This window comes from Chrysemys picta, chromosome 1 (genome assembly GCF_011386835.1).
Source record: "Chrysemys picta bellii isolate R12L10 chromosome 1, ASM1138683v2, whole genome shotgun sequence".
NCBI classification, from domain to species: domain Eukaryota; kingdom Metazoa; phylum Chordata; order Testudines; family Emydidae; genus Chrysemys; species Chrysemys picta.
Window position 1 is genome coordinate 233,729,370 of NC_088791.1, and position 22,782 is coordinate 233,752,151.

Sequence of the window (22,782 nt, forward strand, 5' to 3'; positions counted from 1 at the left end):
GCACCCTCCTGCACCCCAACCCCTTATCCCCTGCTCCCCTTCCTGCACCCCAACCCCCTGCCTCAGCCTTGATCCCCCTCCCGCCCTCTGAACTCAGTCCCAGCCCGGAGCACCTTCCTACATCCCAAACTCCTCATCCCCAGCCCCACCCCAGAGCCCATACCCTCTCCCGCACCCCAACCCAAATTTTGTGAGTATTCATGGCCCGCCATACAATTTCTATTCCCAGGTGTGGCCCTTGGACCAAAAAGTTTGCCAACCCCGATCTACCCCCTGTATTTCTGTCCAATTGGCTCACATTCTGCATTGATTAACACCCCATGCAACACACTGAAGTAAAGAAAATTTCCATACCACTCCACTGAAGCCAGGAAGCCAAGTGCATCTTTGAAGTAAATCCCTTGCAGGGCAGAACGTAGCTCAACATTTCTATTCAAAATGTCATACATTTTGTACCTTTTCTAAACAAAACCCAAATTTTCATCCATAGTACTTGACAGTGTTCAGTGGAAAATAATTAAGCAAGGTTGCCTGTGTTTCTACAAATGTCAGGTTCTGATGCCAAATTAAAGCTTTACTCCTACTTTTCAGATTGATTAATGGATCAAGCCCCTGTTGCATTATACACTGAATTTCTATCTGTGAGCCCACGTGACAGCTATGGTCTTCTGCGACAATGCAGATCACAAACACAGGATGAAGCCTATGAGAGCGGGGGATGACACATTCTTGGTCATGGGGATCTGGCTATGGAACAAACCTTCAGAGGAGACCAGGCAAATGCAGAGTCTTAACCATCTTCTTCTTCCTCTTTGAAAAAGCCTTTGGGCTTTTTATTTACAACACTGACATCCCATTCTACCCATTAAGCCCCTACTGACACCAAAAAAAGTAAACACACATTTTTAAAACTCAAAACCAACCCCCCTATTCCTTGCAGAGCTTTTACCCCCAGACACTCCATGAGATTCAATAGGGATTGTAGCCAGGGCCGGCTCCAGGGTTTTGGCCGCCCCAAGCAGCCAAAACCAAAAAAAAAAAAAAAAAAAAGCCGCGGCCGTGATCGCTATCTGTGGCGGCAATTCGGCAGGAGGTCCTTCACTCCGAGCCGGGGTGAGGGACCGTCCGCCGAATACCTGGACCTGCCGCCCCTCTCCCGACCGGCCGCCCCAAGCACCTGCTTGAGAAGCTGGTGCCTGGAGCCGGCCCTGATTGTAGCATTAATTTTACATGGAAGGTGCTCTAATACTACAGTGGTGGGTGGCAGTATAAAACCTTTCACAAAATCGATGTTTGCTAGAGTTGTTTCCTATGCAAATGTTGAAGTATTGCCATTTTTATTAGATGCAAATGAATGCTTCATTAAGAGAGAAATATTTTAATGCAACAGGCATACATATGTCACTGGATAAAAAGTGGAGAGCAGATGAATTGAGCTGCATTTGAAGCTTTACACTAAAGTCATTGACAATCATCTTTCAGCTGCCATTTATCACTATTATAAAGAGAAATGAAATGTTGGATATGGTGTATCATTTATCAAATATCTTCAAAGGCAAATTTTAGAAGCCAGGATGCCCTAGATTTCAACTGGGAAAATAGTGCTTTAGAATAATATAGTCTGGCTTCTAAATCATCTCATTTTACCTGCTTAAAAGATAAGGCACTTACTTGCCTCCTGAATTTTGGAAGAATTGTTCATTTTCATAAAGGCAGCATTACAGTCTACCAAAAACACTTGATAAACTGTGCATGAGTTGTACACAGGGGTGGCTTTAGCCCGCCTTGACTGGGGTCAATTGCACTCACAGAAATCACAAAACGAAAGGTGCCGAAACAACCTTCTGGGGTGACGTGGGGTGGGATTGGAGAGTTGCAGTCTTTCCTTTGTGTTATGGAGGTGCGTGCAGCTTCATAGCCTGGGCCACGTGTCATCGTGGCACGTCGCTGCACAATGATGTCAGAGTCATGCACCATTTTGGAGGCCTGAAGGGCAAAATCTGCCAGAGGGAGTGCTGGTGGCCGGGCCGGGTGGAGCAATGCCCCAATGTGTCCCAGTCTCTAGGCTGCAGGGATGGGGTGTTGGGCTCCTGGCAGGGCCATCTCCCTCACCAGGTTGTGAATGGGTCTCTGTTACTGCTGTGAGTAACAGGGTCTGGCCCCCTGAATGCACCCATTGAATCGGGAAGCACATCTGCCACTGATTGTAAAGTACCTTTGAATAGCTAATGGAATTTTGATCTGAAGTAGTTTCAGATGTTCTGAAATCATTCTGCCGTCAATGGTTTTGGAAATTTACAGCATTTTTAATTAATATCAAGTACCATAAATGTGTTCAGAAAGAGCTGTAGAACGGGTGAGTTGGGGCAATTGATTTCTTATAGTAAAATACATACAGTAATAGGAATTGACATACAGGTTTTAGGCCACTGGTCAGAATGCTGTCTGTGACAGTGACCAGTATCAACTGTGCAAATTGTGCAAAGTTCTTGGTCTCATTGATATCTTGTGGCAGTGAGTTCTGCAGGCATATTGGGCATTGTTTTAAAAAGCATTTGCCTGTACACTATATCCTATTAATCTGGATGGTCTGGGGGACACCCAAAACTGGCAGATAGCCAAATGTTGGGATCTGCTTCTTCCAACCCCATCCTGGTCCCACATTTCGTGTGCTCTTCTGGCTGCCTCGGGTGCTCCAGTGCTGCCATGCAGAATCCCCTGCTGACTTGCCTCTCACTGCCTGGCCAGACAGCCCATTGATGTTGGAGCTCAGACAGTGTCCGCTGTGGGGTGTGCAGGCTGACCATGTCACTGCCTACTTTGGTGCTGCTAGGGAATTGGCTGCTGCCTGGCTCAGAGCTGGCCACACACTGCTACTGCAGGCACCAGTCTGGCAACTTTGCAGGCTCCTGGATGGTGATAGAGCCATGTACATTGGTGAGCACTGGGAGATCCAGCTTAACGGGGGCCAGGATCAGCCCCTTCTCCAGTAACCACCTGTGGGGGACTGGGCATGGGGACACCAAGGGGCAGGTGACCCACTGGCTGGGGTGAGGCTTTCTGAGAGACTGTGTTCACCCCTGTGGCTACAGGTAGGGGGTGAGTATTGCCATCCTCAGGGGAAGGCTGTGCTGGGGGCACTTTGCATGGGGTGCTGTGGAGTGTGCCACGTGAGGGGCAGCTGCAGGGCTATCTTGTGGACACACTGTGGATTCAGATTATTAGGATTTTCAGATAAAGGGAAATTTGGGTGATGGGAATATACTGTAGTAGGTTTGAAGTTTCTGCTCTTGTGGGTATGTCTTCACTGAGGGGAAAAAAGTCTTTTTCCATTAAGATACCTAACTCAGTGTGAAATCGTAAGAGACAAGGCATGGTAGTTTTTAACATCAATGTAGCTAGCTGGTAGCTAGGTCTATCCTGAGGGGTATGGAGATAGGGTTGACCTTGACCACCTACATTTATAGATTGTAGATCAGAAGGGACCATTGTGATCATCTAGTCTGACCTTCTGTATAACACAGCCCCAAAATAATTCCTTTTAGCAAATCTTTTAGAAAAACATCCTGTTTTGATTTAAAAATTGTCAGTGATGGAGCATCCACCTCAACCCCTGGTAAATTGTTCGAATGGTTAATTACCTTCACTGCTAACAAAATTATGCCTTATTTCCAGTCTGAATTTGTCCAGCTTCAACTTCCACCACTGTATCTTGTTATATATTTGTCTGCTAGAATGAAGCGCCCATTATCAAATATTTGCTCCCCATGTAAGTACTATGGATTGTAATCAAGTCACCCCTTAACCTTGCCTTTGTGAAGCTACATAGATTGAGCCCCATGATTCTAGCACTATGAGGCAAGTTTTCTAGTCCTTTTATCATTCTCATGGCTCTTCTCTGAACCCTTCTGAGCACTGAATCCCAAACAAGGATCATGTTCCTGGGACAGTTGGAGAACTCTTTGTGAGGAAGTTTGAGGTAAAAACTATCATGCCTTTTCTCCAATATGATTTAACATTGAGATAACTACACATACCAATGTAAAAAAACCAAACACAACAACACATTTTTCCAGTGAAGAGACAGCCTCAGTTTCATTGACTGTGCTATTTCTCTTGTATTGTGAGAGAAGGTTATTGAAAAGTAAGTAGTTGTGATTGGCTGATAACTGCATATTTGGGGTGTTAAAGTGAAATGACAGATTTCCACTGCTTGCGTTAGGTTGTGATAAATATCTTTTGATAAATTCAGGATGGCATGAAAGACCCCAGTTCAGAAGTAATTCTAACCAAATATATTTTTACAAATGTCATTATCGCAATTTAAAAATTATATACAAGTAAATAGCATAGATGTGTATTTAAAGGGTTTTTTTTTTGCATAATTATAACCAATACAGCTGTGATCTGTAAAATGATTTTGGAAGGTCAAGAGCTTGTTTTAATATCCTTGGTTATTTTGAACGATATTTAAGAGCTAAGATATTAAATGATCACAACTAATTAAATAGAAGTCGTAAACAACTTTTCCATGCTAGATACTTGAGAACTTCCTCTGAGGCCTAGTCTATTTGGGGGCACTCAAGAAAGTTAAGGGGAATCAACTGATGGTGTGAAGACAATATGCATAAATTAAAGCACACTAAACTGTCACATGGATGCTCTCATTCAGTAGTAAAGTGGCAAACTAAGAATGACAACGTTTCAATATTTCTATGGGAAACAGTTCTTTCAAGTAGGGAGGCAATTTGTCTTAATATTTTATCTGACATTTTTAGTCGTTCGGACACAAAATGTGCTGTTGTGTTTGTTTAGACAGTTTATAGACTGGAGTAGTTGCCACAGTAGGGTTCTGCTGCAGTCCCACCCTGTGGTGTTTTATGTAGGTGAAGTGAATTTTATCTAAATGATAAATATTGAAAAGTAAATCAGATTTTTGAAATTCATTCAATTTTAATAATCTGTGGAGGTGGTAGTAACACAGGCAAGTTCTGATGTTGATTGTCATCTGCTTGCTTAATTTCAGGTTTCTGGTCCAAGACATAGGGCCTGATTCTCCACTCATTACACTGGTTTACACCAGTGTGAAACAGTGGTGTAATGGAGTACAGAATCGGAGCCTGTGTCTCCTGGGGTTTGCTCAGGTCTGCAGGTTTGTTTCTAAAATATTAAGACTTTCAGTGATCCCATGAAACATAAATTTCTATAGACTAGAGGACGAACTGGGTCCAAGAATGCCTCAAAGAAGTCAACTGTTAAACTAATTGGGGATATTATTTTTCTATTTTAAGTAAAATAAAATGATTTTTTTGATTGACAGAAAACGTGTGCATGTGAAAGACAGCTGAGAGGAAAATTAGGCTTTATTCTCATTTTGGTATTTTGCATTGTACAAAACACAATTCTAACTTGGAATAGTATATTTGATACCTAGTTAGGCCTCAAACCTGCAAAGAGATGTGCATTGAATATTATATATTAGAAAACCAGGGTCCAAATGAATAATAGGTTCTGGTCCAAAGCGCATGGAAGTCAATGGGAATCATTTTCCAGGGACTTAAATAGAATTTGGATCAGGTCCATAAACTATTCAAAATTTTGTGATATCCCTATAACAACATAATTAACTAAAGTCTGATATAATGCCCAAGTATCTTGAGATATTTTCAATGGCACTGTAATGGGGTTGGCACCTGCCTCTGGCTGATAGTGCTTGCAAACACAATTCTTTTTCACAGGGCGGCACCCACCTCTCATGAATGGCCCTGTTTTCTCAGTTGGGTGGGAGCCTGTTTTTTTTTTGGGGGGGTCAAACATCAAGGTGGCACACACCTCTTATGAGCACCTCCCCCCAGTGGGTCTTCAGCAGCTCAGCCCTCCAGCTGAGCCTCCACACTGTCTCCCCTTCCCAGGGTATGCGGTCCAAGTTCTTATCATGGCCCTGTTATGGGGCTGTAGCTCTAAGGCTTCTCCCAGAGGCACTGCCTTCTTCAACCACCCAGCCGTGGCCCATCCCAGTATCTGCAGTTGGTGGTGTTTCAGCAGGCGTCCCTGGGCTCAGTCTTTGACCAGACCAGCAGGGCCCATCTTGCAACCCTCGCTGGCCTGGCAAGGTTCTGTGCTCAGCCTGGGCTTCAGCCTGCCCACACTGACCTTCTGCTGGTCCTGCTGCTCTTCCTGCCAGCCAGCAACCTGGTCTTCAGCAGCCTTCCCCAGGCTTCGGTCCTGTCTGCAGTGAGCTTACCACAGTGAGCTGTCCATGGGACTGCTTCTCTTCCAGCCAGCCAGTCAGTCACCCAGACTCACTCCTCAAGCTCCACACAGCAACTGCCTTCTCTGCTCTGCTGCTTGTCTTATATAGGGCCCTTCTGGCCCCAGATTGGCTGCTCCATCAGCCCCTCTGACCGGTTGTTCCTCTGCAGCCACTCTAGGCTGCCTGCAGGACTTCTCTTTGCTCTATTCTGTGGCATGGTGACACAGGGCCAGGGGGCCTCCAGACCTCGTCTGTCTTGCCACAGGCACAAATGACTGGTGTCTAACTCAGAGTGAGTGAATGGTCTAACTATTATTTGCAGTTTTGAAGGTCTCTCAAATTTATATTTTTAAAAATGTCATTATATATTGTAATTCCTTGTTAGTTGTATTATGTCCCTATTAGGACTATTTGAAAATGTTCCATTGAAACTTATTTTGATGGAAAATTGGGTTTTTGACTGACCCAGAATTTTTGCAAAAAGTGTCCATCTGTGATGGCAAAACTCCCTTTGATTTCAATGGGATGAGGATTTGATCCTCTCCCCATATGCCTCACTGCAGAGCTTCTGCCTAAACTCTTCCCCTGCCCTCTGCCAGAGTTCCTGCTTCAGATTTAAAGAAACAGTACACACTGGGGATGGGATGAGTAATAGGATTGATAATAAGAGAAAAAAAACCTTCATTGTGGGTCACTATCATCTTTCATAAGCACTAAATTCTCTCAAATGTATTTTTTAGATGGGGAGTATAAAGTATATCTGCTCTGAAAGACCAGAACAGTATGACCTAACGACAGCTCATAAGGGTTTTACCGGTAGTGTAGCATAAAAAAAATCTAAATAGAAATCTACTCTTTCCTATCCCTCACTCAAAATCCATCCACTGAATAATTGCATCTTATTTTAGACAGCATACGAATGTATTTTCTAGATTTTATTATTGTATAGCTTCTGATTCATAGTTTGTTGGAATGAAGGGCTGCACAGTGGACAATCTATTGACAATGTGTTTTGTACCTGAATAGTCATTGTTCAGTCTCTAGGAAATGCTATTACTTATATCTCTTGGAAACTCATCAGGATGAAGAAGCTGAATCATGACTCCATTTTTTCAGGAAAGCTCTCTAGCCTTCCTGCAGAACTTGAGAAAACATCACCAGGGGTGAAAGTAACTTAAAGGACTGACCGGTACTCCGGAGTCCTTAGGATGGGGCGGGGCCTCAACCGGAAGAGGCATGACCTCTACCAGAAGAGGCAGAGCCTTTAAATCCCCAGGCACTTTAAATCAGGATTTAAAGGGGCTGGGCAGGGCCGGCTCTAGCTTTTTTGCTGCCCCAAGCAGCAAAAAAAAGCGCCGCCCCCCGAACCCACCAGCCGAGCGCCGCCAGAACCCCCCCCAGAGCGCCGCCCCCCCGCTGAGCACCGCCGGAACCCCCCTCCAGCGCCACGCCCGCGCCGCCCCCCGACGAGCGCCGCATGCCGGAGCCTACCCCCCGTGCCGAGCGCCGCCAGATCCCCCCCAACCCCGCGCTGCCCCCCCCGCCGAGCGCCGAGAGCCGCCTGAACGCCCCCCAGCGCCGCCGGAGCCCGCCCCCACCGAGAGCCGCCGGAACACCCCCTGCACTGCCAGAGCCTGCCCCCCGCCGAGAGCCGCCGGAACGCCCCCCAGCGCCGCCGGAGCCCGCCGAGAGCCGCCAGAACGCCCCCCCCCCGCGCTGCCGGAGCCCGCCCCCCGTGCCGCCAGAGCCCGCTCCCCGCCGAGAGCCGCCGGAACGCCCCCCCGCGCCGCCAGAGCCCGCCCCCCGCCGAGAGCCGCCAGAATGCCCCCCCCACGCCGCCAGAGCCCGCCCCCGCCCCCCGCCGAGAGCCGCTGGAACGCCCCCCCCCTCCCCGGGAATGCTGCGCCGCGCTCCCCCTGCCGCCCCTTACCAGGGGCCGCCCCAAGCATGTGCTTGGGTGCCTGGTGCCTGGAGCCGGCCCTGGGGCTGGGGCTGTGGTAGCAGCAGCTGGGAGCCCTGGGCCCTTTAAATCACCCCCGCAGCTACCAGCTGCAGAGGCGGCTGGGAGCACCGAGGTGATTTAAAGGGCCTGGGGCTCCGGCTACTGCTACCACCCCGGGCCCTTTAAATCGTCCCTGGAGCTCTGTTGCTGGAGCCCTGGGGAGGCGGTGGCGGGGCTCTGGCGGCAAGTTAAAGGGCCCGGGGAGGTAATGGTGGCTGAGCCCCTGGCCCTTTAAATCACCACCTGAGCCCCACCACTGCTACCCCAGGGCTCCGTCAGGCTCCGGGGATGATTTAAAGGGCCTGGGGTGGTAGCGGCTACCGGAGCCCCGGACCCTTTAAATCGTCCCTGGAGCCCTGGGGAGGCGGTGGCAGGGCTCTGGGCGGCTATTTTAAGGGTTGGGGTGGTAGTGACTGCCTCAGCCCCGGACCCTTTAAATAGCCACCGGAGCCCTGCCGCCGCTACCCCAGGGCTCCGGCAGGCTCTGGGGATGATTTAAAGGGCCCAGGACAGTAGTGGCTACCAGATCCCCAGACCCGTTAAATTGCCCCTGGAGCCCCACCGCCGCTACCCCAGGGCTCCGGGGACGATCTAAAGGGACAGGGCAGTAGCTGCGGCAGGCGCCCCGGACCCTTTACATCGCCACCCGAGCCCCACTGCCGCTTCCCCAGGGCTTCAGCAGCAGGGCTCTGGTGGCAATTTAAAGGGCCCGGGGCTCCAGCCACTGCTGGGAGCCCCAGGCCCTTTAAATTGCCGCCAGGGGAAGCCAGTCCACCCCGGTACGGCACACTGGCGCTTGCCAGGATGTACCGGCTTACTTTCACCTCTGAACATCACCCCCAGGTGACGGCGAGGACCTCGTAACCTGTACTTCTGAGTATGTGTATAATGTGAGATGGAGAAATCAGTCAACACAATTTACACAATAAGGAGTGCATGAAAATTCCACAGATTAAAAGGCAACTTCATTCTGTAGAAACAAAGGAAAAATAAAAAAATACATCCAAACCTCTGGAGACCTTGGGACTTTCCAGGCCCTTACTATATATGTATCTTATTCCATGATCTCAGATGGTTGTATTCACAATCCGTAGAATACTTCAGGCACAGCATTGTAACTGGTGCCACTAGGGATCATTAGAAGTAAGCCCCCTATTTTCACATGCTCATAATTATCTGAACCTTTCACTTTTGGGGATGAAATGATCAGTGCTTGGTCTTAAGGGATTTTTTTTCTTGGCAAATGTTACCAGTATTCCCTCAAATAATGTAGAGCTATGGGAGAAAGGAAAAACACACTTTCCCCATTGCTTAAAAATTTAACTCCACTTCCTTTTGAACAGGCCAGCAGCCAAAATGGCTAAATTTTGAAACTTGCCAGGGATGTAGCTCTCAGAAGGGTCTAATGCCTTTGTCTGGTTTGAAAGATGTAGATTTAAAAACTACACAGTAGAAAATATCCAGAAGATTAGAGATGCACTCTTCAGGCTAGACAGTGTGTGAATACCTGGGCAGCCATTTAAGTGCACAGATAGTTCTATAAAAACCGGTTAGTTCAAGGAGCTTACAAGTTCCATTTGTGAATTTGCTAATTTAGGTTAAGTTGAACCATTGGTACTTAGTTAAAGGACTGCAAACATACTGGCTGACTTACAGTGCAGTTGTAGACCTATGCAGACCTACCTAACTTTCTGGCAGGGGGGGACTGATCTGAGGTTGAGAAGCACGAAGGCGGTATTTTTAGTAGTGGGGAGGCTGGTAGAAATATCTTAAGTGTGTGGGTTAGATGGAAGGAGCTGAAGGTGACCTATGAATAGAGAGAACCTGGAGTAAACGTGAGACCTGGCTCATGTTGTGGATCCCAGAGCCCCACATTTAAATATATGATACAAGGGGAGTCAAGGAAGTGGAAACTAAGGGAGAAAACAAAAGGGATTCCAAGAAGTTCCTGCTTGTTGTGAGGGAGTGGGCAGTGTGGTTTCTTTGTTGCATTGAAACTATTTACTATAAAGGGTTGATCCATATTAAATGTCCAGTCTGGGCTGTTGAACCATGGAGGCGATGCCTAGTGGACAGCTGGCTAGTGGACAGCTGAGGACTGCAGTGATTTTTCCCTGAACTCCATTAATGAGCCTAACTCCTCTCTTGACCGACAACACTGCTTTGGAACCTTCAGTTGAGCCTGAACTGTAAGATCAAATCACTTCATCCAACTGCCAAACACTCTCCAACCTCACAGTGTCAGAAAGGCCCTAAACACGTGTAAAGCTTCCATAGCGTCATCTTGAAGGGTCGGAGTCTAGGCATGCACCTGTAGAAAATCCAACGTGAATCAGCGAAGGAGATTTTTATTTTCATTCTTAAATGTAATCAATTGTATATGAATTTTTCCATTCAATTAATATATTGCACTTTTAGTAGTGTGGAGTGCTGGCGGTGTTAAAACATAAAAGTTTCAAATCAAAGTAAAAACTAGAAACTAAACATTTCCTTTTCTTCTTCCTCTCATACTATAAACAAACAGAAGGGCCCTGAGATGTTGGCACTCTATTACTCTCTTCTCAACAGAACCTTTCTAATGAAATTAGTAGCAAATGAGATTTTTCTTATCAATATTATTTTCCTGTAGAAATAATTTTGACTTCCATCCAATGATATTTAAACTCAGCTAACCCATTTGTTACTGTGATAGTGGTAAATGCAGTTAAGTACATTAAACCTTTGTCATATGCTTTTTGTTAGAACATAAGAACATAAGAACGGCCGTACCAGGTCAGACCAAAGGTCCATCTAGCCCAGTATCCTGTCTACTGACAGTGGCCAATGCCAGATGCCCCAGAGCGAGTGGACCAACAGGCAATGATCAAGTGATCTCTCTCCTGCCATCCATCTCCATCCTCTGACAAACAGAGGCTAGGGACACCATTCCTTACCCATCCTGGCTAATAGCCATTAATGGACTTAACCACCATGAATTTATCCAGTTCTCTTTTAAACGCTGTTATAGTCCTAGCCTTCACAACCTCCTCAGGTAAGGAGTTCCACAAGTTGACTGTGCGCTGCGTGAAGAACTACTTCCTTGTATTTGTTTTAAACCTGCTGCCTATTAATTTCATTTGGTGACCCCTAGTTCTTATATTATGGGAATAAGTAAATAACTTTTCCTTATCCACTTTCTCCACATCACTCATGATGTTATATACCTCTATCATATCCCCCCTTAGTCTCCTCTTTTCCAAGCTGAAGAGTCCTAACCTCTTTAATCTCTCCTCATATGGGACCCGTTCCAAACCCCTAATCATTTTAGTTGCCCTTTTCTGAACCTTTTCTAGTGCCAGTATATCTTTTTTTAGATGAGGGGACCACATCTGTACGTAGTATTCGAGATGTGGGCGTACCATCGATTTAAATAAGGGCAATAATATAGTCTCAGTCTTATTCTCTATCCCCTTTTTAATGATCCCTAACATCCTGTTTGCTTTTTTGACCGCCTCTGCACACTGCGCGGATATCTTCAGAGAACTATCCACGATGACTCCAAGATCTTTTTCCTGACTTGTTGTAGCTAAATTAGCCCCCATCATATTGTATGTATAGTTGGGGTTATTTTTTCCGATGTGCATTACTTTACATTTATCCACATTAAATTTCATTTGCCATTTTGTTGCCCAATCACTTAGTTTTGTGAGATCTTTTTGAAGTTAATCACAGTCTGCTTTGGTCTTAACTATCTTGAGCAGTTTAGTATCATCTGCAAACTTTGCCACCTCACTGTTTACCCCTTTCTCCAGATCATTTATAAATAAGTTGAATAGGATTGGTCCGAGGACTGACCCTTGGGGAACACCACTAGGTACCCCTCTCCATTCTGAGAATTTACCATTAATTCCTACCCTTTGTTCCCAGTCTTTTAACCAGTTCTACCAGTTCTCAATCCATGAAAGGACCTTCCCTTTTATCCCATGACAACTTACTTTACTTAAGAGCCTTTGGTGAGGGACCTTGTCAAAGGCTTTCTGGAAATCTAAGTACACTATGTCCACTGGATCACCCTTGTCCACATGTTTGTTGACCCCTTCAAAGAACTCTAATAGATTAGTAAGACATGATTTCCCTTTACAGAAACCATGTTGACTATTGCTCAACAGTTTGTTTTTCTATGTGTCTAACAATTTTATTCTTAACTATTGTTTCGACTAATTTGCCCGGTACCGACGTTAGACTTACCGGTCTGCAATTGCCGGGATCACCTCTAGAGCCCTTTTTAAATATTGGCATTACATTAGCTAACTTCCAGTCATTGGGTACAGAAGCCGATTTAAAGGACAGGTTACAAACCTTAGTTAATAGTTCCGCAACTTCACATTTGAGTTCTTTCAAAACTCTGGGGTGAATGCCCTGTGGTCCTGGTGACTTGTTAATATTAAGTTTATCAATTAATTCCAAAACCTCCTCTAGTGACACTTCAATCTGTGACAGTTCCTCAGATTTGTCACCTACATTATTGTTGAAAATAAATTTCTCTTTGATGATCAAAAATGATTCAATCTGTGAAACAAATCTTCATAAGAACATAAGAATGCCCTACTGGGCCAGACCAAAGGTCCATCTAGCCCAGTATCCTGTCTTCCGACAGGTGCCCCAGTGAGAATGAACAGAACAGGTAATCATCAAGTGATCCATCCCCTGTCGCTCATTCCCAGCTTCTGACAAACAGAGGCTAGGGACACCATGCCTGCCCATCCTGGCTAATAGCCATTGATGGACCTATCCTCCATGAATTTATCTAGTTCTTTTTTGAACCCTGTTATGGTCTTGGCCTTCACAACATCCTCTGGCAAGGAGTTCCACAGGTTGACTGTGCATTGTGTGAAGAAATACTTCCTTTTATTTGTTTTAATCCTGCTGCCTATTATTTTCATTTGTTGACCCCTAATTCTTGTGTTATGAGAAGTATTAAACAACACTTCCTTATCTACTTTCTCTACATCAGTCATGATTTTATAGACCTCAATCATATCTCCCCTTATCTGTCTTTTTTGCAAGCTGAAAAATCCCAGTCTTATTAATCTCTCCTCATACAGAAGCCGTTCCATATCCCTAACTATTTTTGTTGCCCTTTTCTGAACCTTTTCCAGTTCCAATATATCTTATTTGAGATGGGGTGACCCCATCTGCACACAGTTTTCAAGATGTGGGTATATCATGGATTTATATAGAGGCAACATGATATTTTCTGTCTTATTATCTATTCCCTTTCTTAATTATTCCCAACATTCTAGACATTGTAGATTAAATAATTGTCAACCAGCTTTGGGAGTAAAAAAACACCTTTTATTAGGACATATTTTAGCTTAATATTTCCTCTTTAAATATTTAATCAGTGCAATAAAGCCATTAGACACATGGTGACTATTTCTTTCAATGAGTACTTTTCTAATGTAATCTTATTGCATTATTACAAGAGCATTTGTGGAGTTGTTGTCTAGTGCGCCAAAGAAGACACTGGGGTCCTATTTTTCAGCTCTGCTACTGATCTATTTTGAGATTTTGGACATGGCATTTAGCAGATGTTGGCCTGTTTATCTGTAAATTGGATAGAATAACACTGTTAACAGGCCTAAAGTCTGTAAAAGTGCTTTGAAAACCTTGGATAAAAGATGCTTTGAAAGTGCAATGTATTTCAAAATATTGTATTTGTTATGGGTTTGACTAAACATTGTTATGGGTCAGGTGTGGCTGTGGCTGCTGCCTTCCATTCAGAATAAATATAAAGAAGCTATTGTACTTAGGTCGCTGAAACAAAGGCAGCAGCACCCAAAGCCAGGCACATAGAAACACTGAAGCCTTGGCTACACTCAGGACTTCCCAGAGCTGCCCTGAGAGCTCTCTCACAGCGCTGTAAGTACTCCACCACTCCGAGGGGAATAGCTTGCAGCGCTGCGAGCGAGCATGCAGCGCTGCAGGCACTGATTACACTGGTGCTTTACAGTGCTGCCCTTGCTGCGCTCGGGGGGGGGGGGGGTGAGGGTGAGGGTGAGGGCGTTTTCACACCTCTGAGCGCAGCAAGTTGCAGCGCTGTACAGCTCCAGTGTAGCCAAGGCCCGAGTAGAGACTGAATCATGTAACTCAAGGTTTTCAAAATGCAGGGGTTGGGGCTCTGAATAGTGGAACTGTGTGTGCATGCATGTGTGTGTGAGAGAGAAAGAGAGAGGAGGAGGAGGAAGGCAGACTGGCTGAGACAGTGGGACTGCCTGGACAAGCACAGTGTATGATCCTGGAAGAAGCTAGAGAGAGAGGGCTTCTGGGGTAGATGCTGGCTAAAGAGGCTTGGGGCTGTAAGCAAAGACTTTATCCACTATTGTTTGTTCTTCCTGCACTTGGCGAAGCAGGACTTTGTATATACCTTATAAATAAATAAGGCTGAATCAAATGTCTATTGCGTACAATGGGTATTCAAGACTACTGTTACAGAAGGTAGAGAAGGGGAGTGACATGGTCTAAGCAGTGGGCAAAGAAAATGCTTTTAGCTGCTGGTTTCAAATAGACTAGAGGGCAATGCAGAGGTAGTGGAAGCACATTTTGAATAGGGAGACAAAGGTGCACAGTGAAACCTAAATTACTCCTAAGGGAATTCTGTGCCAAAAATTTAAAAAATTCTGCGCGCTATTTTAAAATTCTGCAAAATGTTGCATATTTTATTTGTCAAAATAACACAATATAATCACACCAGTTTCAATTATTTTGGTAATTTATTTCAAAATAGCTGTCAACAGCATGTGTATAACAATACAGACAACAAACAAGAGTCAGAAAATGTTTTTTGACAAATAGATTTCTTACTAGGCATATTAATACAGAACTTTGAGTAATGAGGGTTCTGTAACAGGGATTTACAGAAAATTCAAAAATAATGAGGATGGAGAAGAGCCCCTGAAGCTGTGCCAGGCAGAGATCTATGTACACACTGCTGAGAGTAGATTAAAAAGAGTGAAGATAGCAAAATGATTTGGAGGAGATCCAGTGGGCAATTAGAGGCAGCGATGGCCCACAACATTTTGGCACCTGAGGCAGGGAGCGCAAATGACACCCCCATGGCCCTTCGCTTGGGCCAAAACTTTGAAAGATCTCAATTCTGCCTTCTTCCTGTTCTACTCCTCTCATGGAACTGCTCTGCTACCTACCCCCATAAAGGAGAACTAACAACTTAAAATGCATTGTTCAAAAATTTTAAGTAACACTTAACTTTCAAATGCCTGAACAGCAAATGTAATTTTTCTTGTCTGCATAATAAACACTGGCATTTTTATCTGTTTGAATAATCAGAGTGGTGCTTTCCGTGCTTTCTTGGTTGCAAAGATTTGAACTGCTTCCTAAAGGTCCACAGTCTGGGCCAGCTCATGCTCCATTGAAATGGAAGCTGCGTTCTCCATTGGCAACGGTTACAGGAAGTTTTAGAAGTATGCGCAGAGCAACAAAAGCATTTAGAAAGAGGGTGGTCATCTTATGTGTGCACATATATTCCAGAACAGCCTTTGGAGTTGATCCTGCTGAAATGTATCTTGAAAGGGCTTTCAGTTCATCACCTAAATCACTCGCATCAATATCGCACATGTCATTATGTGTCAACATTGTCTCTAGTGCCCTGCATTGCTGGTGTAGGTTTTCTTCAGGTATAGTGAGGAGTTTTGGAATATCATACAACATCCCAAATATACTGCTGTGTTCCTTGAGCTACATGAAATGTTCGTCAATTGACTGTATTGCATAATCTAGCACCTGGTTAAATAATTCAACTTTGAATTGTTGTTTGGGGTCTCTTATGGGATTATCCTGTGTCTTGTAATCAAAAGGTCGTCTTCTTCAATGATTCTTGTATTCTTGAATGGGTGGGAAAATAGCTTCAGTGTGAAGTTCCTCTGCCAACTTCTGTGCACTTTTCAGAACGTTTTGAAATCCCTCATCTGACCAGTAAAACTGTAGGTCTGACTTTGCTTTGTCCAGTTGTTCCATTTCTCCAGATATATCAAGGTCAACACCTTGGAGTCTCTTGCTTACAACATTTATTTCAAACAGTACATCATGCCACAACACTAAGCCACACAGAAATTTGAAGTTATGTATGTTTCTGGTGATTCTATTGCCCTCTGCCACTTTTCTCCCACAAACAGTTCCTATCATAACATTATCCTCCATAATCGCAACTCTTGCATCATCTATTGTCCCAATTTGGTGTTTGATAGGCTTTATCGCCTCCGCTCAACTTTCCCATTGTGTGGCACTCAGTGGTTTCAGTGTCAGAGAGGATGTTCCCAGATGTTGCTTCAAAATTTGCCATCAATGAGTTGATGCAGAGAAAAATACATAGATGCTTTGAATTACATTAAAAAATTCAGCAGCCTCACTAGAAGCTGATGCTGCATCACTGACCACCAAGTTCAATGAATGAGAACTGCATGGGACAAAAAAAGCTTGAGGGTTTAACTCTCGGATCCGTGGCTGCACTCCTCTGTTCTTTCCTCTTATGTTGGCACCATTATCGTAGCCCTGACCTCTCGTGTCAGCTATCGCAATTCCTGTATCTTCCAGATTTTTAAGCAGCACCTTTGTCATACCAGCTCCTGTAGTATCATCAATGTCAATAAATTCTAGAAAATGCTCTCTGACAGTCCCCATTGCAGGGACATTTTCACTAGGTTCTGTTGTTACAAAACACACCATTAAAGTCATTTGTTTCGTATGGCTGATGTCAGGTGTGCAGTCCAGAATAACATAGTAATATCTTGCTGACTTCAGATCTGCCACAATCTTCTGTTTGACTTTTGTTGCCAGTAACTGTATGATCTCATTTTGAATTTTTTCCAAGGTAGTGGTGTGTGTACATTTCTTGGGTGGTGACTCTTCTTAGATGCTCCTGGAGTACAGCATCAAACTCAGCCATCAGCTCCACAATTTTAAGGAAGTTTACATTTTTTGGCACATACAGCTGATCTGAAGTGCCACGCTGCACTAGGTTTTGCATAGCAAACATTCTCACAATGGCAATGAGCCTTTTCAGAACATTTTGCCAGTAAAGAGACTCTGATACAATCTTCTCTTGATGCTAATTTTCTATGGTGGCCTTTAACCTTAGTCTCATCTCAAACTCTTTCCACCTATGGAATGCTCTGGTGATTTGCTGCCTTCTCATGGCATGCTGGATTTCTAGCCAGATTTTTCCAGTCCTTTGTTCCTGTAGAACCCAATGTGGCTGGAACATTAGACTGGAAGAGTTTGCAACAAAAACCCCTCCCCACTTTGTCACCATTGTGGATTTCACGCCAGTAATGTGTTGGATGGAAACTTCTATTTTCATTGTCTTTGGGGAACATGAGTTTTTTTCACTTGCTGTGGCCCATGCAGTACAAGGAAGTCCCTCAGGCTACTGCTCAAGTGAGTCCACAGCAGGGCCAGCTCCAGGCACCAGCTGAGCAAGCAGGTACTTGGGGCGGCAAGGGGAAGGGGCGGCACAATGGGATCTTCGGCGGAGGGCCCTGTCCCTCTCGGAGGGAAGGACCTGCCTCCGAATTGCCGCTGAAGAAGAAAGCAGCGCAGTGGAGCTGCCGCCAATCGCAATCACGGCTTTTTTTTTTTTTTTGCCGCTTGGGGTGGCAAAAACCCTGGAGCCAGCCCTGGTCCACAGTCCTGGATCATCTAGACTTAAGGAACTAAACTCAGCAGCAGCCGTTTTTTGTGCCTCCACCACACTCTTCTCTGATCTACACTTTTCTTCAGGAATATGCATGGTTACATCCATTTGAGATGGAGATATGGATGCTGCAGTAGCTGCCAGGTCACCTGCACTCTGACTAACTGGAAGATCAGGCATCTCCTCACCACTCTCTCATCCTCACTGGGGCTAGAAGGCTCACCGTGAACATTTGTGTCTCTGTATCTCAGGAGAGCTCCTTCCTGCTTAGATAGAAAAGCTTCTTTTTCTTTTTCTTTTTCTGAATGCTGCCCCAGAGGGGCGTTTTCTTCTTTCACTCAGACTGCTGTTCTGTGCCAGCTATAGTGGCTCTCAACACTCAATTGAAGGGGACTAATAAGCAGGCTGGTAGTAGGGCCTGAGTGAGGGAAGATATCAGCAGATATCATCTTAAGGGCCCAACTGACTCCTACCTGCCTGTTATGTCTCTTGTACCCTCCTTCCTCCAGCACAGCACTCCACCATCTCTGTGCATCTAGAGCAGAGAGAATACATATGCACCAGCAGCAGACACAATTTTCTACACTCTGGGTCCTAGTGGCGTCCCCCCACCGTCTGGCACCTGAGGTGGCCGCCTCAGTTCGCCTCATGGTAAGGCCAGCCTTGATTAGAGCGGAAGATATCAGGCCAGCTGTTATATATGACTCATTCAAGGAGCTAAGGAGTGGAGAATAGAGTTGGTTGGCAGGCTTAACCCTGTCTATCAGGGCTGTGAATTTTTCACACCCATGAATCATAGAAGCATAGAAGAATAGGGTTGGAAGAGACCTCAGGTGGTCATCTAGTCCAACCCCCTGCTCAAAGCAGGACCAACCCCAACTAAATCATCCCAGCCAGGGCTTTGTCAAGCCAGGCCTTAAAAATCTCTAAGGATGGAGATTCCACCACCTCTCTAGGTAACCCATTTCAGTGCGACATAGCTAGGTTGACTTAGTGTTTAGGTGTAGAGGAGGCCTAAACAGATTTAAAATAGTCTTCAATAATGTCTTGCCTTTTGTTACAGATTGTTCACAGAACCCTAGCAGCAATGTTGGGCTCCTTGGCAGCTTTAGCTGCATTAGCTGTGGTTGGTGAGGTAAGTTGCAACATTTCAAGTATTCAGTTTATTTCTGTGCATTGTATCATAAATCCACACATTCTTATTCCTGTGAAAATGGTCCCATGGTGCAGCAGTCTCTATGAGACTTAAAATGCTGCAAGAACAGTATTTGTGTACTCTGTGAATTCCTGTGCTTGGGACCATGAAAGAGAGATGCAGTCTTGGCTCCAGATGGGAAAAAAGAGAGCAAGGCCAACTTAATGGTATGATATTCTGATTCTGCAGGAACTTGAATAAAACCATTTTCAGCTTAATTCAGATTTACGCTAATTTAATCTACTTTACTGTGTGATGTAATGGGCCTAGGTGAGGCCTAGTCTAACCTTCAATTTTATTAGGTTCTGCAAACTCTTAACTTTTTGTAGCTTATGTAAGGTCTATATTAATAGTGATGGAGCTAGCACTTTTGCTAATGGATAATCTTTTACTCCATCAGGCTATGCAAATCCCATAGTTCCCCAATTTTTACCAGTAATAATCCCTTATATCTTCAAAAGTACTGAGAGAATGAAGGTCTGACTGGAAGTATGAGTCATGTAAGAGACCATATAGGCCATTAGGTTACTGAATGCATCCAGAATATATAGAAGATTAGAGGGGTTTGGCCATTTGTATCCCCGCAGAGAAGGAGGGTCCTGTAATTGCATCTGTGGAGTCATCTCCTCCTGATCCCATGTTTTTCATATTCTTGGAAGGATCTGTTCCTGTGGTTCAGTCAAGGCCGGCTCTAGGCACCAGCAAAACAAGCTGGTGCTTGGGGCGGCACATTTTTAGGGGCGGCATGGCCGGCGCCAGAATGCCGCCCCTAAAAATGTGCCCCGGCCGCCCTAGCTCACCTCCACTGCTGCTGCCATGGCGCGCGAAACAGCTGATTCGCACGCCGCTACTCGCTCTCCCTCCCAGGCTCTCAAACCTGGGAGGGAGGGGGAGATCCCGAGCAGCCGTTTCGCGCGCCGCTGCTCCCCCTCCGTCCCAGGCTTGAGAGCCTGGGAGGGAGGGGGAGAAGCGGCGCCTGCGCCGGGGCCACTCAGAGTCTCCCCCTCCCTCCCAGGCTCTCAAACCTGGGAGGGAGGGGGAGATCCCGAGCGGCCGCGGCGCGGGCGTCGCTTCTCCCCCTCCCTTCCTTCTAGGCTTGAGAGCCTGGGGGGAGGAGGCAGGGCTGGGGATTTGGGGAAGGGGCGGAGTTGAGGCGGGGCCAGGGGTGGGGTAATTAAAGAACGGGGGGGGGCAACATTGTTTTTGCTTTGGGCGGCAAAAATCCTAGAGCTGGCCCTGGGTTCAGTGATGTATATTGCCAGTAAGAGTTAGTGCTTCCCAGATAAAGAAAGGTCAACCTGCCTATCCCTCAACTCTGATTGATTGGACCATATTATTGGGCTATGAAGCTTGTAACATCTGATTTTCTTGGAAGCTCTCCAGTGCCGTGATGTTGAATGGAGCAAACTAGAATCACAACCTTAAAGGTCTAGGTGCCCTAAATAAGGTGTGATCCTTTCTGGGCCATCACAACACCAAGAAGGGCTGCCGCTTCTCCTCCTTCCAGGAAGGAGGAGACCACGACATCATCATCTGACCAGCCAACTGCCCAAGGAAGCCCACCAGCCAATGAAAGATACTGAGACCAGAGATGACATCACCTGGTCCCTGTTCTGCAGTCTTGATGCTGATGCTCCAAAGATCAGCAAGCTAAAGAATCATTTTTTTTCTCTAAGGCTATGTCTACACTAGCAGTTTTGTCAGTAAAACTTTTGTTGGACAGGGGTGTGGAAAAAACACCCCCCTGACTAACATAAGTTTCACCGACAAAAGCGCCGGTGTGGATAACGCTATGTCAGCTAGAGACGGTCTTCCACCAACATAGCTACAACTGCTCATTGGCATAGAACGGCTACATGGGAGACCTTACAGTTGTGCAGCTGCAGCGGTACAGCTGTGCCTCTCTAAGGTCTGCAGTGTAGACATGGCCTAAGTAACCTTTTTCAATTTTGTTCCCCCTTTTAATCTGCCTGGCAAGGATGCTTGGCACCTTTATTGATTTTTCTCCAAACATTTCAAAAGTATGAACAAGAGAGTGTGTATGTGTATGTCAAAGAAATAGCGCGTGCTTATTCTAAATCTGCAGTAAATCCTAACTTAATTGCTTCATGTCCCATTGGGTTATAAAAGAGTATCTGCTCCCAAAAGGGAAATTATGGGTTGTTGTTCACTTTGTATCAGAGAGAGGGAGATTAGGTAAGGAAAGAGTTAACTGTAGAAAGGCAAGGTAGAAGTCATTCAGTCAGGGGCAACTTTAAGGAAGTCTGGTAACTGGTTCAGGAACTTAAAAGCAGACTATGACACCTTAAGTTTGTACAAAAATAGATCATGTGTTATATTAACTCCATGATTTAAGCCTTAACTGTTTTCATCCTATGATCTGGTCAGTTGTTGATTCCATTCCATTATTGTCAATTTGTTTATTAGTTCAATTCCAATTGAAATTTTGATTTGACAATTGTGCTGTTCAATCCTTAAATAGTCTGGTAAAGATTTATAGTTTTAGTTAGACGTTTACTTAATTTCAAGTTTGCTTTTATTAATTTGCAATAAATCCCTTACAATCATAAAGCTGGTTTTTTTTCAAAATATCAAGAAGAGATCACAATACACTCACCTGGGGAAAAAAATTAATGTCGTAAGGTATACCAGAGCTCCTTGGCTCTGTCTGAAAACTGATATCTTTATCCCTCACATTTTTGTCATGTTCAGCCATATTAGGTTTCCCATGGAGCCTAAACAAACATATCTACTGGTTATACTGCCTTGGGGCCACCATAAATGATAACACTCCCTCAGTGGTATTTACTCCTTTCAAATATTTTTATCTTTCCCCATGCTCCTTAATTGACAATTAGCAAAACTATGTACTTACTAGTTCTTTCAATCTTTGCACATATCCTTGTGACTACTCTTCTCTGAATTCCCTTCAATTTGTCCACAGGTGAAGGTGAATTGTCCTATTCTGTTAGCAGAAAGTAAAGTGAAGTGCAGTCTATAAACCAGTTTTCATTTATTTCTGTACAAGAGAAACAAACAAATTAAAAACCAAATGTAGGTGCTAGATAATGAACCATTCAGGCTGTCAGCATTTTTCAGAGATAATAGAAAAGAGCCCTCTTTGGGTACATTGCAGAAACACTAATTAATTTCTATCACAGCTTATTTAAATAGTTCACCAATTAAGTGGAATTTGAAGTTCCATAGCTAATCATTAGTTAGGTGATCCACAGGATTAACTGATCATTGTATTGTTTGATTTGCAGAGACCAAGCATGATCAAAGTGGTGGAGTGGATTGATTATGAAACCCTGGCGCTGTTGTTTGGAATGGTAAATAAAATGTAACTTTTGCTCTAAAAGTGCTGGAATAATTGTAGTCAATGTCTAGCTGTTTCTTTTTATTTGTAAACATCCTTTTAACTGAGAGCTGCTATGTTGAAAATTTGGCTTCTTTAGAGTGTTTAAAAACTGGAGGCACTCAAAAACTTGGAGAAAATGAGGCACTTTAGAAAAATGTTGGTCTTGGTTTCTTCCCCTCATAAAACAGGGGTGATAACTAAAACTGTATAAATAACTGATTTTTTGGTTTGCTGAGTCAAGGTGGAATAACATTTCTTTTATTGGACCAACTTCTGTTGGTGC

General features: G+C 44.8%; 1 protein-coding gene across 3 annotated transcripts in view; it reads left to right on the top strand.

Annotated features, from left to right (window-relative positions):
• Positions 1-22,782, top strand: part of OCA2 (OCA2 melanosomal transmembrane protein) — a 351,992-nt gene that overhangs the window by 148,510 nt on the left and 180,700 nt on the right. For all 3 annotated transcript variants that reach the window (XM_065580822.1, XM_065580824.1, XM_065580823.1), the window contains 2 exons: positions 19,007-19,078; positions 22,405-22,470. In XM_065580822.1, coding sequence (XP_065436894.1) covers positions 19,007-19,078; positions 22,405-22,470 — 138 coding nt within the window. The remainder of the gene's footprint in view (positions 1-19,006; positions 19,079-22,404; positions 22,471-22,782) is intronic.